The sequence below is a fragment of the Pollicipes pollicipes genome, unplaced genomic scaffold (assembly GCF_011947565.3).
Source record: "Pollicipes pollicipes isolate AB1234 unplaced genomic scaffold, Ppol_2.1 Scaffold_7231;HRSCAF=8579_pilon_pilon_pilon, whole genome shotgun sequence".
Taxonomy (NCBI): Eukaryota; Metazoa; Arthropoda; class Thecostraca; order Pollicipedomorpha; family Pollicipedidae; genus Pollicipes; species Pollicipes pollicipes.
The window spans coordinates 44,708,732-44,722,191 of record NW_023597034.1 but is presented as its reverse complement, the minus strand read 5'-3'; the positions used below and the strand labels follow the sequence as shown (position 1 = coordinate 44,722,191).

Genomic DNA, 13,460 nt, shown 5'->3' with positions numbered 1-13,460 from the left:
AGCGATGCATTTGCAATTTACCGTAGGCTACACGATACCTCTCATGAGGGATTTGCAACTTTATTGACGGCATCATGTGCCCTTAATTCATTAAAACACTTCGTTAATCTGCAGCTCCGCGGCTGTACGCAACAGTAATAATGGCCTACGCCAATGTCCGTACTTTAATCTGTTAGAACAACATTTTTGACCCCATGTTTTGCTAAAATCTTATTTGTAGATTAATTTGTGCCTGTTATGACATAAACCTTCATAAACAGGCGCGGCGGTTGATAACTTTGTGTTGTTATGTAAGGGAGTACATGGGGCGTGACTGCTTCTATTGTTTAATTTTGCAGTTTGCGTCTAGGGCACACTGGATCGTGCAATGTTTCTTCCGTGTCTCCACTGCCTTCGTGTAGGCTGAATGCGGTCGGAGTCATCTGTTTCTCCGCGAACTGTTTGGCAAGGCTTTCAGTCAAAATCACCATTTGAACAAGTACAATGGTTTAAAGCATTTCAGACTCCGAAATCAATCACAAGTGCAGTGCGGCTCGAGCCCGTGCCTCGTTCGAAATGACCTCAATAACCAGCTACATAAATGGAAAGCATGAAGTAGTACAGGCAAGCTGAACGTTCAGCGTCAACAATTTAATGCAGTTGGCTAGGGTCCACTTCGATGAATTTTGTGAAATGCGCTGTCCCATCGATTATTTTAAAAAGTCACCATTTTTCCTGCCATCGTAGATTACCTTGTCCCAGAATAACATAAGCAGGTATCATTATGGGGCCTCGGAGCCGGTCTGATTCTGCGGTTCAAGGCAAGTTCAAAAGGGCCATTTTTTTGTCCAAGTTGTTGCATGTTTACACGGTGTTAACGACCATAAGCTTCGAAAGTTTTAATCGATTTTTGCTAATAGGGGGCCAGTATAACACTGACCTTAACATTGACTTGGACGCTTGAAAGTAAGACCTAAAGCTATCTTACCATGCCGATGCTATTGCTTGAAAAGGCGTTTCGCTTGGCCTAGGGGGAGGAGTCGTGATTTGGTGGGGGGGGGGGGGCAACTTTTTATAAGTGAAGAATTTCAACTACGTCGAAATGGGGTCAAACGGACCATCACAACAAAAGTGGCTGAATGCTGCATGTAAAAATGCGACGCCATTTGTTTTGAACCTCCATTTAACCCCATCTGACATCACCTCGAGCTCGACCTCGACTCTTTTTGACCCGTGCTAAGAACGAGCACCGTCAAACCATGTGAAATTAAAATATATGTACCAAAGAGAACTTTACGCTACGTCGTTACTCAATCGATGAATTGTCATAAATACACATTGTACGCCCCTACACATCGAAGTGGATCTGTTGTCTGCTCGCGCGTGCGTGCTGCGGCCCGAACTTCTGCTGATGGGTTTCCCCTGCTGCAGAAGCTACTGCAGCTGACGTTTGTCACCGGCTACAAGGCCTGCGAAGATATCAATCGTTACCCACTGTCCTCTTCAACATCATGGGGAACTTTCGCACTGCGCTCAAAGTCACGACGAAACGGATACCTGTCCTTGCCTTTACATTCCATTACTTTACATTCCATTACCTCGCCATCTGCTAGCATTGATCTGGAGAAACTGGAATGCCAGTCAAGGGACTCATCCACCAAATTAGGCAGTTATGTGTCCCACCTGACGAACAGTGCAGCGTCCTCAAAATCAATCGCCGCTGCCAAAGACAACAGCGTGGAAACCATACTATCGCTGACGCCATCCGAAACTAGCCGAAACACGACCGTCTCAAGGCTCAAGAAGCCAAGTGGCGACACATGACGGCCAACGCAGCTCTGACCCCAGGCCTGTTAATCGCCCAGTAGTGCAGCAGGTTCTGGCAATCCTCAGGCCTGTCCTAGGGGTGTCAGCGGACAATGTAACCGCGTCGTTGTCTGCACCGATGTCCGCTCACACCCCTGGAATACCTGCAGCCGTACCAGGACTTGCTGCACTGCCGGACGGTTGACACGCCTCTGGTCTGAGCTGCGTTCGCCGTGATTCATCTCTAGTTGCGCATGTGAGGTCCGAGTTGGTTGTGCTCAGTCTGGTAACGAGCGATAGTGAAACAAAGCAGCCGTAACTATGGCACTGTCGTCTGTGCCCGTGCTGAATGTTTTTTTCTCATTTTTAAAGATGGTGCACCATTCGTCAGCTCACAGCGATCATTTTTGGATGCAACGGACGAGCCAACTTATTCATACCGATACGAGCCCGTAGCCAAACAGAGAAACCACTAAATGAAAAGTCAACGACGGCAACCCATTTTATCGTGAATTGGAACGGTGTGGAAAAGGTACAAGTGATTTACCACCGAGGAGTGTTTCAGTGCGTGGGATCTTCGCAGGTATTACAGCCGGTGACAGGGATGAACTGCCATGGTGTCTGCAAGAGATTCCATTAGCGAAAGATCAGCACTGTTTAAGGGAAATTTCCACATTTGTATGACGTTTTGAACTGAAATCCCCCTGTTGAAGACCATTCGGTGCAGTTAAGACTGTACTTAGTGAGACCTAAAACTCTCTATTTTCCGAGGAACATGCCGGCGTAGTTATGCAGACTATTCCATGCAAATCATTTTAAGGGCACTCAGGCATACACGACGCCACAGAAACGCCATTCAAATACCACCACTCCATTGATCATGGGGCGTTCAAAGACAAGTGTCAGGTCGTCCATGCCTGGCTTCCGTGACGACCGTACCTAGATGCGCGGTAAGCAAGGTAACGGTAACGTGAGCATAGTAACGTTTTCAGTTTACTCTCAGTTAATGTTGCAGAGGCGAGTGAGTTTAACACAACCACGTTTTATGACAAATAATACACGAAGGTACACATGGGTACTAGTTATTAAACGCCCCATAACCGAATATGTGAATGTAAGTGAACAACTTGAACACTTGAATGTGCAAGAACACCAGGAGAAACGGCTAAAACACAAGGCAACAATAATACCTGTATCAGCAAACACGTCCAGCACCGCTACTGTCAGCTCTCGACAAGCTGAAGTGCAACTCACGAGTAAATACGCAAGAACTCCAAGAGCAAGGCCATAACACTAGGCCAAAGCAAGAACACTAGGCCATAACGACATTTGCATCAGCAAACACGTTCAGCATCACTACTGCCACCTATTGCGCGTTAAATTGTTACAAGTGAGTGCAGGGGTAGCAGTTCTGCGCGGCCAGTTTGGCGGCAAATCTAACGTCATACAAAAGTTCCATAACACCACACACTGACGTACTGCGGAGCACATCATAGAAATGGAATATTTCGTTTTCTGTAGCGATCTTTTCCAGCTAGAATTATACCAAAAGTTGTAAGCGAGCTTTGTTCATGATACCTGGTGCTCACTTCGATATCTTGAAACGTGGAATATTCCTTTTTTCTGTTTACTGTTTCGTGTAGTTTGCCACTGGCCTAGGTCATAACTTTCCGGCTACGGTGGCTTCCGTAAAACACATGCTGAGCTCAAAATAGGTTCCTTTATTAGGGAATTTGGGCGCTGAATTCGAGAATTCCACTGAAACATGTTGTGATACCACTCTAATGCATAATGAAGTTACCGTAGTTCACATGATGACATGCAAAGCCGCATAAGGTCATTAAAGGTCAAACACCTTTGTTGTCAGTAGTGGGGAGGGTAGATGAATGAATGCGACGCGTGCGACCACCTCCTTATCGTGTTTGTGAAGCTGATGACGGGTGATTTCATGTGCCAGCGTGCCTGTTTTCAGTGTGTGACAAATACATTAACAAGCGTCGAAGGGACTATGCATCAAGTGAACGGGAACTATGCGCTCTTGAGTACTTGTAAATGTACAACGCACTTTGGCTTACCGCAAAAAAGCGTTGCAGTGGTCACTTAGACCCGGTAGCGCTTATTTTGTTTGGGGGAATGGTTTTTGAATTTGACCCAAATTGATCTCAGCTGAAATCTAGGTCTGCCAAAAATAGTATTTTTGTGTCTGGAACACATCTTTTTTCACAGCTGCAGATAACAAAATAAACTTAGTCCAAGGCAAGAAAAGAGTACTGTTTTTTGTGGCTGTTGGTAGACCAATTTCAAACGGTGGCCTAATCTGGCCTGACCCTTGCGGAGAAAAAAATGGTCGGACTAATAACCTCCCCACAGCCTTAACACTTACTTTTGTGCCCTTATCATCTGTCTTAATGTACTAACATACGTTTGAACTGCATCTATCAGAACGACCTTCGTATTATTGTAGTATTGACCACGCTGGCGAAAACTTATTTCATTTTTATTTTGAATTTCAAAATTACCTGGAATCTCAACCACCGAAGTGGCGCAAAAATAGTTATAGATACTTGCATGCAAACTTTACAACCTCCGTTTAACTGATATAAGTTGTGTTCTATTTGGCTAGCACTAAAATGCTGCTGGTTGTTTGAGTGAATGTCCTACCAGATAATCAGCAACTACAAAGTCTAGCTCCAACTACTAGTTTTCACTGGGTTTGTGGTTTTCCTTTGACTGAGGACTCAGACGGCGGTACTGCTGCATCACAATGCACAGTTGCATTGACTGGGATGTAAATTACGATGCCACATGTGTAAAAACGTGCCGGAAATACCGAACTGAACTCGCACCGCAGTGGATGTCATTTTTAGTTCGGATTTCACAAGTATTTCAGAGCTTGACACGCGTCGCCGTGCGAAATGTCTGAAAAAGTTAGACTAAAAAGTGAAGGCTTGCGGCGGGATCGGCCCGCAAAATGACAACCAATGCTTAGGTTGGAGCGAAGAACGCACCTCGCCAAAAACCGCAACGCGTTGAGATTCGGAGCCGTGTTAAGCGCAACACTTGGATTGCCACAACACAGCGGATGCTCTTGACACCTGTATTGCCAACGGATGGAGGTTACACTCGCTAATGGGGCTCGCCCAACGACAGCACCACACGCGCGCCAGCCACTCAGTCGAGCGCTGCGCGACGCGCGCGGAAACGACGCGGCCGGCATGCGGCAGCCGAGGCAAAATAAATACACGTCTTTGGCAACAGATGGCGTGCGGCGCTGTATTCGCCACTATCGTAGAGGACAGAGTCAGCGCTCGACAAGACACACATGCGCGCTGTTGTGACCCTCTCTGACGCATTGCTTCTTGTGGCCCATGACGCAAATCGTCAAATGGTGGCTAGACATTAGAGTCAGACAATGAAAAAGGAACAGTGCAGACGGGGTACGAATTTTCTTGGCGACTTTCGCAACAACTTTTTAATACGCACGGTTTTCTCGACACACCGGGTTGCACAGGCGAAAGCAAGGACTTAAGTGTGGGGCGCTTCCTTTTCTGACTAGCACCCTGTAAGGAAATGTCGTTGGACTTCAGGGGCCCACTTCAAGTTAGCTCAAAGAGCGGCACCTACGCTCGGGTCTCAATCGCTCTCAATTGACGGTTGATGGCGCAGCAACCATTAGGTGACCAAATTTTAAAAAATTGAAACACTTAAGACATCTGCCTTGCTTGAGTCTTAAGTGATCATTTACAGGAGAAAATAAGCGTATACAATTATGATCTCGCTCGCAGACAAAGCCTGACTCAGCATGGTCTCAATTGCAAGACGGCTTGAATTATTTGTGCCATTTCTCCCAACGCACAATATTGATGAGGGCATCCATCAACACCATGTAGGTTCACATCCAACACGGGCAGCTTATCCGCCAACACCATGTACGTCCACATCCAGCACGGGCAGCTCTGTGGCTGAATGAGAGCGATACAGACAATACGGCGGGACGCGGAGCGCACGAGGACATCGCATGAACCGGAGCTACTGAGAAAGCAACTCATCGGTCACCGGGCGTTTTGTCAACAAGCACAAGACACAGCCGAGCGCGGCTGCGTTTCGCGGAATAAGCTCGCTTTTCTAATGTAACTAGCGTGTGCAACAACAAGACAACATAAGACAATCACGAAATTGAGGGGCAAACAGAGCCTTTCCTGCCACAAATGCAGAGGGAAATGTACCCTCGTCCTGAAAGTAGCACAATAGCCTGCCCTATGGGCTATCTCAAATGGGGTCATTAAGATACCCAGTATTTGTGTTAAATGAATAACATTGTGGCGGGGTTTTTCACCCAAGTATTTACGATCGTCGTCAAACTAACGTTTTGCAAATAATTCGCAATAGGCACTAATTTTTGGACACCGAAAATACGCAAAATTTATTTCAATGCAACATCTTCGCTGCTATTATCATTGTACCCGTACGTGTAATCATAGAAACCATCCCATCAATGCAATTTTCGGCAGCAGAGTTCACAAAAGAACGATTGATGCACATTTACATTGTCTTTGTTCGAATCCTCCATCTTAAAACACGGGGACGCATATTATGGACCCCACGCCCAACGCCATCTTCCCTAGAAGGGCAAGGTTACTCAGTCCACCACGCACATTCAGTGACTACATGTGGTATGGCACATCCACGCCACGTCTTGTTGGGATACCACAGGGGTAACATTACCCCGGCGTCAGTGCATTATGATGCGTCCCCACTACCATGCGAAAAGTGATGCGTGCGAAAAATGCAGTCACATCCACCACCAAGCCAAGCCACACTGCTACGTTCACTCTTGTGCCACACAGCACAGCCGTATCCACTGTTGTTGTGCAGTAATGCCACATGTACCGCTGACACACTCCCGCTGTACAGTGTTGATGAATACACTGACAATGCACGGCCCACCTACATCCAATGCTTAGAGATAACGCAATGTCCCATGTGTGTCCATAGAGCGTTGCCATACTCAGGATCTAGCCAAAAGACGGCCATGTGGAGCGTTGAGGCAGACGACAACGTACTGTTACGTGGCGCGGGGAGGGGGAGGGCTGTGCCACGCAATACCGGCACTTCCGCTACTGCGTTGCTCAGTGTTGTCACATCCACCGCTGTGTCGTGCGTCACCGGCCCACGCGCCTTGTCGAATAACAACGACGTCACACGAGTAGGTAGGCGCCGGCTACGCCGCGACGGGCGGAGTGCCGCCGTGCACCCCCTCCCCCTCCCCCCGCCTCGTCGTCGCCACCAACCCACCCACCCCCGGACCGCGACTGCCGGACATTACGCACCGTCGTCTCTCCTTCGGTAGAACAGGCGAGCCCACGCACCGCACCGAGGGCCGCACGTCAAGCTGTGTTCCAACCAAGGCTTGAATGCCTGACGCACTGCATCACGGAGTCACAGCACACAGCCCCCCTCCCCCCACGACGAGCTGCTACCCGCGAACACAGAGCCGACGGTAGCTGCGGCCGCCGACCAGCGGTAGTCGACGGCAGCACATTGCTGGTGGGGACACGGCGGAACAACGCCGACTACGGTCCTGGTGTTCACTTCCACGGACAAAACACCACGAGACGGTGCCGGCTACATGACCACACGACTGGTGTTTGCTCCTCATGGACAGATGTCCTGTCGATGAGTAGGACAGGGCCGGATACAGGACTGGTGTCCCTGTACATGGGCAGGACAGGGCCGGATACAGGACTGGTGTCCCTGTACATGGGCAGGACAGGGCCGGATACAGGACTGGTGTCCCTGTACATGGGCAGGACAGGGCCAGGTACAGGACTGGTGTCCCTGTACATGGGCAGGACAGGGCCGGATACAGGACTGGTGTCCCTGTACATGGGCAGGACAGGGCCGGATACAGGACTGGTGTCCCTGTACATGGGCAGGACAGGGCCGGATACAGGACTGGTGTCCCTGTACATGGGCAGGACAGGGCCGGATACAGGACTGGTGTCCCTGTACATGGGCAGGACAGGGCCAGGTACAGGACTGGTGTCCCTGTACATGGGCAGGACAGGGCCAGGTACAGGACTGGTGCCCCTGTACATGGGCAGGACAGGGCCAGGTACAGGACTGGCGTTCACTCCCCACGGACAAATTTCCTGTCCATGGATAGAACAGGGCCAGCTACAGGACCGGTGTTCACTCCTCATGGACAGCGAACGACTTGGCATTGCGGGCTGACGATCGGGGAGGGCGAGTAGCTCCTGTCACGCGTTACCCTGCGCCGGTGCGCAGCATACTGGGGCAGGGTCGCGCTGTGACCTGCTGGCACCTGCGCGACCGGGCTAGCTGACCGCACGGCCTTCCGGGTTGCGAGGGGAGGGGGAGGCAAAAATCACTGGGCCAATATGTGGCACGCCCCATCTTTAAAGCTAAAAACAACTCTGGCCGCATCGCTCGCGTGTTAATGGCATTTATGAGCCACGGGCACCATTTTGCAGCATTACAGCGTCGGAGATGAACTGACGTGCTGAACCGGAGGGAGCGGGGAGGGACATCACAGCCTGGTGCTGGGTCGCGGCGTTCCGAACAGTGCAGCACATCAAGCGACCTTACAAAAGTCGAGCCGGAAGCGTGGATGCGCTTTGTTGACATTTGCCGGCGAAACAGCCGCATGACCTCGACCTTTGAACGAATATGCCCCTTTCCATTGGAGAGACAGCGACAACATCAACACATCTTAAACTTTGTGACACAAAAGAGCAACTGAGGGAACACCGTGACCATTACATTGCACGACAACATGACGATGACTCCAATGCGCCACGTCTGTGACGCTTTTTTACGCCGCCCACTCCTGTCTTCACCGTACGCAGTATCCGTTCATATTCCCAGTCATCGATGCATGACAACGCCTGCACCACTTCAACACGGTGCTGCTCTCACCGAGCCAGGTCCCCGCCCACAGATGACGCCAACTCCGACACTAGGCGAGCATTAGGGGCGCTGTGATCGCCGCGTCCGCCTACAGGCGGCACTCCCTCTCGTCGGCGCCGTTGGGTGGCAGCAGCGGCGCGGCGCCGGACGGGCCCGACTCGGCGACCGCGGCGCTCATGCTCGTGCTCTCTATGCCGACCATGGTGTGCATGGTGTGCTGCGAGCGGCACGAGAGCGACGAGCTCCGGTGGCCGCTCCGGAACACCGGCGCGTGCAGGTTCACGTAGCGACCGTACGTGTTGCGCAGCAGGTTCTGCACCTGCCAGTCGGGAGCGTACGCCGTGTTAGAGACTGTACAGTCGTGGGAGCGTGCACACAGCGCAGCACCAGCCGCCGGCCACGGACCGCTGCGGCGTCCGACAGTGCTCAGCACGGTCAAGCACGTGCGATTTCAAGCTGTCATCAGACGAGATCACTTTTAGCGAGTCGCGGGCCGAAGCTATGTAACGGACTTGAGAGAAAAATGCGATGCTTAAAAAGCAGGGTTCTCCATTCAAAGCCAGACCACCTAAAGCTTATGGCATGGATGGGTTTGCCGCTGAAACATGCGTAGCTGCTCCCAGTCATAAAACACTAAAATTGCACCATGGAATCTGGTTCTGTTTCCGCAATTGAAAACCTTCAGACTTTTTCAAGACATTGAATGCCACGGTTGTAAACTGTAAGAACATGATATGGCATCCTGAATAAATAATCAGGTCGGGCCGGACAAATGCCGAAAAAGAGAAAAGTGTTCAATGCTTTGCTTCAGCAACACAGATTATCTTCAGAAAGACAGAACGCTTTTTTCGCACATTGAATGTCAGACCAGCAGATAATGCTTCGCATTACTTCACTGTGTGGGCTTGGTTATGCACAACAGCTATCTTAGTTGTTAGAGAAACGTGCTACGAGCCAATTAGTTGTAAAGGTGTCGCAGTGCAAAGGGACATTTGCATACGTATAAAAAGGGATAGAAATTGATGATTTGATCCAGCAGATGGAACAAGAACAGCGAGGAACAACTCAGTACCTTCTCAACTAGATCTATAAAAACATACAAATAACATAAGCATTCCTCGCACAACACCAGGGGCTCAGCCAGTGTTATCCTCTAACCCATCTAGTCATTACCGCTTTCCCTTCGCCGTGTTTGCGCTTTCTCACGTCCGCCAGCGCCACATGTGTCCGTTCGAAAGACTGAGACTGTGTGTGTGGTCGTCAGCGCCTGGCAGTGCCCCAGACGGTGCCGAACACCGCTCTGCTGACCGCTGCGTGTACCGCGGGCTCTTCAGCATGTCCGCATCTGCGTCTGCCTCCGGCGCAGCCAGCCTGCCACCCCTCGCTTTCCGATCTCGAACCACGCCGATGTCATCTTATCACGGCTTTACAAACAACGCTGGAAGGATGGCGCCCCCAGTCACAGATCCCCGTGAAAGGTGACGCCACCTGCCCTCAACTGGTCAGGACTGGTCGCGGCTCACTTGAGATATATGTCAAGCGTGCGCGTAATTGTGCGTGATTGTACACTCCGCTCGGTCTCGGCAATGTTCCGCCGAGTTGAGCTGCGCAGAAAACTAGCTCGAGGCGCGGGCTATGATTAAGGGCGGCGCGCTTCACGGCGTGATCAAGTCACTCCCCCACCCACCCTTCCGTCACGTCACGTCACGTCACGTCACGTCCGCTAAAACCATCTTTTTGTGCCGGTAAGCGTAAGGATCGATGTACGTAACCACGCGCCACATGTTACTGCGATCAGTTTGCATTATAGGGCCACTTCGTATGATTAAAAAACAAACTGTTGACCGATCCGTCCAGAAGCGATCCGTACCCCACTGATCCACCGCTGTATATACGACCAAGCATGCGTGTCCAACAGTGACGGGCAACAGCACACGACGAACGGAAGTTCTTTAAGAAAATAAATCGAGTAAGAGTATTACAGTTCATGACATTTCAGAAAACGGATGAGTCGGGCTCAATGTATTAATTTTACTGGATTCGATCAAAACACTCCAAGCGAACGACACGGATTGGGATTTGTTTGGAAAAATCTTAAATAGCACAAACTGACTGGCATTGAAGGGCATCTAAATGCTATTGAGCCGACAAAATGTTGATAAGGGGACACCATAGTTGATGAAGGCCCATGATCGTGAGAAGACCTCACTCCAAGAAAACGTCCACCAGGTTGGGCCCGTTTTATTTCAAGAGGACGACTTTGTTCATTATATTTTTCACCGTATTGAATTGAAACAGCAGCCAGAGGGGCAACAGAAGATAACATTCTGGTTGTGTTTAGAAGTCAAAGCAGCAAGCATCAAATGAGAGCATCACATAAGTCGCTAATTTTACTCATTTTGCAATGGTAGTTTGGCCTTTTTTAAGCAAACACAAGCAGAGTTTTCCCTATTTTCGCGGTTGGTCATAACTTATTAGAGGCACCGTGGATGAAACACCACTGAATATGGAAACGGCGCCTAGAATTTGTTTATGTGTCACACCCATATTCGACTGGGGTGTTCATTCCTCCTTCTGTATCGCTTGGTGTGAATCATCTGAAAAAGTCTTGAGCATGCAAATTTGCACTGAAGGAGAAAACCCCCGGGCCATCCTCGGCCGTTGCAGTTTCCATCGCTCGCGTGTCACCGGTGACGCAGGCAGCACACATCCTCTGCGATGATTATCACGCAGGCAACACACATCCTCTGTGATGACAATCACTCCGGTAACACACATACTTTGTGATGATGAGCACGCAGGAAACATACACATCCTCTGTGATCATGATCACGTAGGCAACACACATCCTCTATAGTGATGATCACGTAGGTAACACACATCATCTGTGATGTCACACAGGCAGCCCACATCCTCTGTGGTGATGATCACGCAGGTAATACACATCCTCTGTGATCATGATCACGTAGGCAACACAATCCTCTGTGGTGATGATCACGTAGGTAACACACATCCTCTGTGAAGTCACGCAGGCAGCACACATCCCCTGCGATGATGATCACGCAGGTTACTCTGTGAGGATGATCACGCAGGCAACGCACATCCTCTGTCATGATGATCACGCAGGCAGCGCATACACTCTGTGATGATGATCACGCAGGTAACACACATCCTCTATAATCATAATCACGGTTTCCGGGCAGGGCGAGCCATGGAGTCGCCAGTGGTGGAGGCTGCCAACTACTCGCTCGACGCATGGAACCAGGGCTGGGCAACAGCCTAACTGGTGGTCTAAATTTCGAGTGTGGTCCAACGTGGTCTAAATGCCATTGCTTCCAATGCAAATGCTTCTATAGTCATTACTTATACACAACATTACTTCTATTACAAATACACGCACAGGCGACGCTAGTGCAACAAGACAAATAGTATGCTTCAAAATTTACATTTCTTATTAATTCTATTGCAAAAAATATACCGTCATCACCAACGTAAAAACTTCTAGGGTCAATGCTCACACACAGCATTACTTTTACTGCAAAGAGTTTTAGCCGCATATCTGCTTCAGCAAAGACTCGTGATGAAGCCTTTGCTGTAAAAGCAAAGGCTGGTACATGTTTTTGCAGTATAAGTTTTGCCGTTCTGCACTCTTGCCATGTATTAATTTTTGCGGTAGAAGTACTATCGTGTATATGTGAGGGATGTATAACTCTCTGCTGTATGGGTAGCGATGACTATAAGTTTTTGCAGCATTCTTTTTTCAGCATAGGTTTTGTCGTGCAGCACTCCTGTCGTGCACGAGTTTGTGCTGTAGGAGTAATGTTGCGTCTGAGTAAAGGCTGCATAAATTTTTGCAGTAGATGCAATGATAAAAACAAATTTTTAAGTCTATAATTGGCCGCGCAGCACACATGTGTATAATTACAGAACAAGCAAAATCGGTTTAAGTTTTTGCATCAGTAGTAATGTCGCAGAAACCTCTGTCGGTAGAAATTTTTGCCCCCGCCAGCAGAGGGCAGCACTGTACGATGTGGGCGGACAGGGGAGTCGAGCGCTTGTGGCCCGCCGTCAAGTTGCGGGGTCGTGAGGCACGCCGAACATATAGGAGTCGGAACTCACTGTGTGAGCACGCGAGGCGTCGCGCGTACGTGGGGACGTGAGACGAGCCCAGTTATCGCGATGCCACTGCTCTGTCGCCCCGTTTGTTCTTCGTTAAGTCCGAACGAATACCGGCTACATTGTGAATGCCTGTACAGCGGCCCCCCTTACGTCTAGCCCTTCCCCCCCCCCCCCCCCCCCCTGCGGATCTGGGCGTGTCCGCGGCGTAATCCACGCCGTTTACGAGGCGCAGCTGGTGAACGATTACTGCTGGCGCGCTGGTAGCGCGACGCACGTGGCGTTTGAATCCAGGACGGAGCCGAAACCTCCTAATGACCACAAACTACGGTCAACTTGCTGCTTCCCAGGCGTTATGATGACGAGGGACGAGCGCTGATATTTGTTCGCAAGCCGTACCCTAAGGTGCGTAGTGCCACCGTACGCGCGTGGCGTGGCCCCAGCCGCCGTCAGTGGCGCTCAGAAAGGGTGGCTATGCGGAGTATTTGCTTTGGAATGGGCAGGGCAACTGCCACCAGAATTCCAGGCTTTCCCTCAATACGCAGCATGCCGTCCTTTCCCCAAGACCGAATCGCATCGGGATCGTAATGGCCAAGAAGGAGGTTGCGCGCGGGACCCGACCGAGCGCG

At 50.1% G+C, this 13,460-nt stretch overlaps 1 protein-coding gene across 1 annotated transcript in view; it reads right to left on the bottom strand.

Moving 5' to 3' along the window:
- Positions 1-7,098: 7,098 nt before the first annotated feature.
- The window catches only part of LOC119110203 (calcitonin gene-related peptide type 1 receptor), a 102,760-nt gene continuing 96,398 nt past the window's right edge, over positions 7,099-13,460 (bottom strand). Inside the window, exon 9 of the mRNA XM_037233938.1 lies at positions 7,099-9,034. Within this exon, the coding sequence (XP_037089833.1) occupies positions 8,804-9,034 (231 nt within the window). The 3' untranslated portion in view covers positions 7,099-8,803. The remainder of the gene's footprint in view (positions 9,035-13,460) is intronic.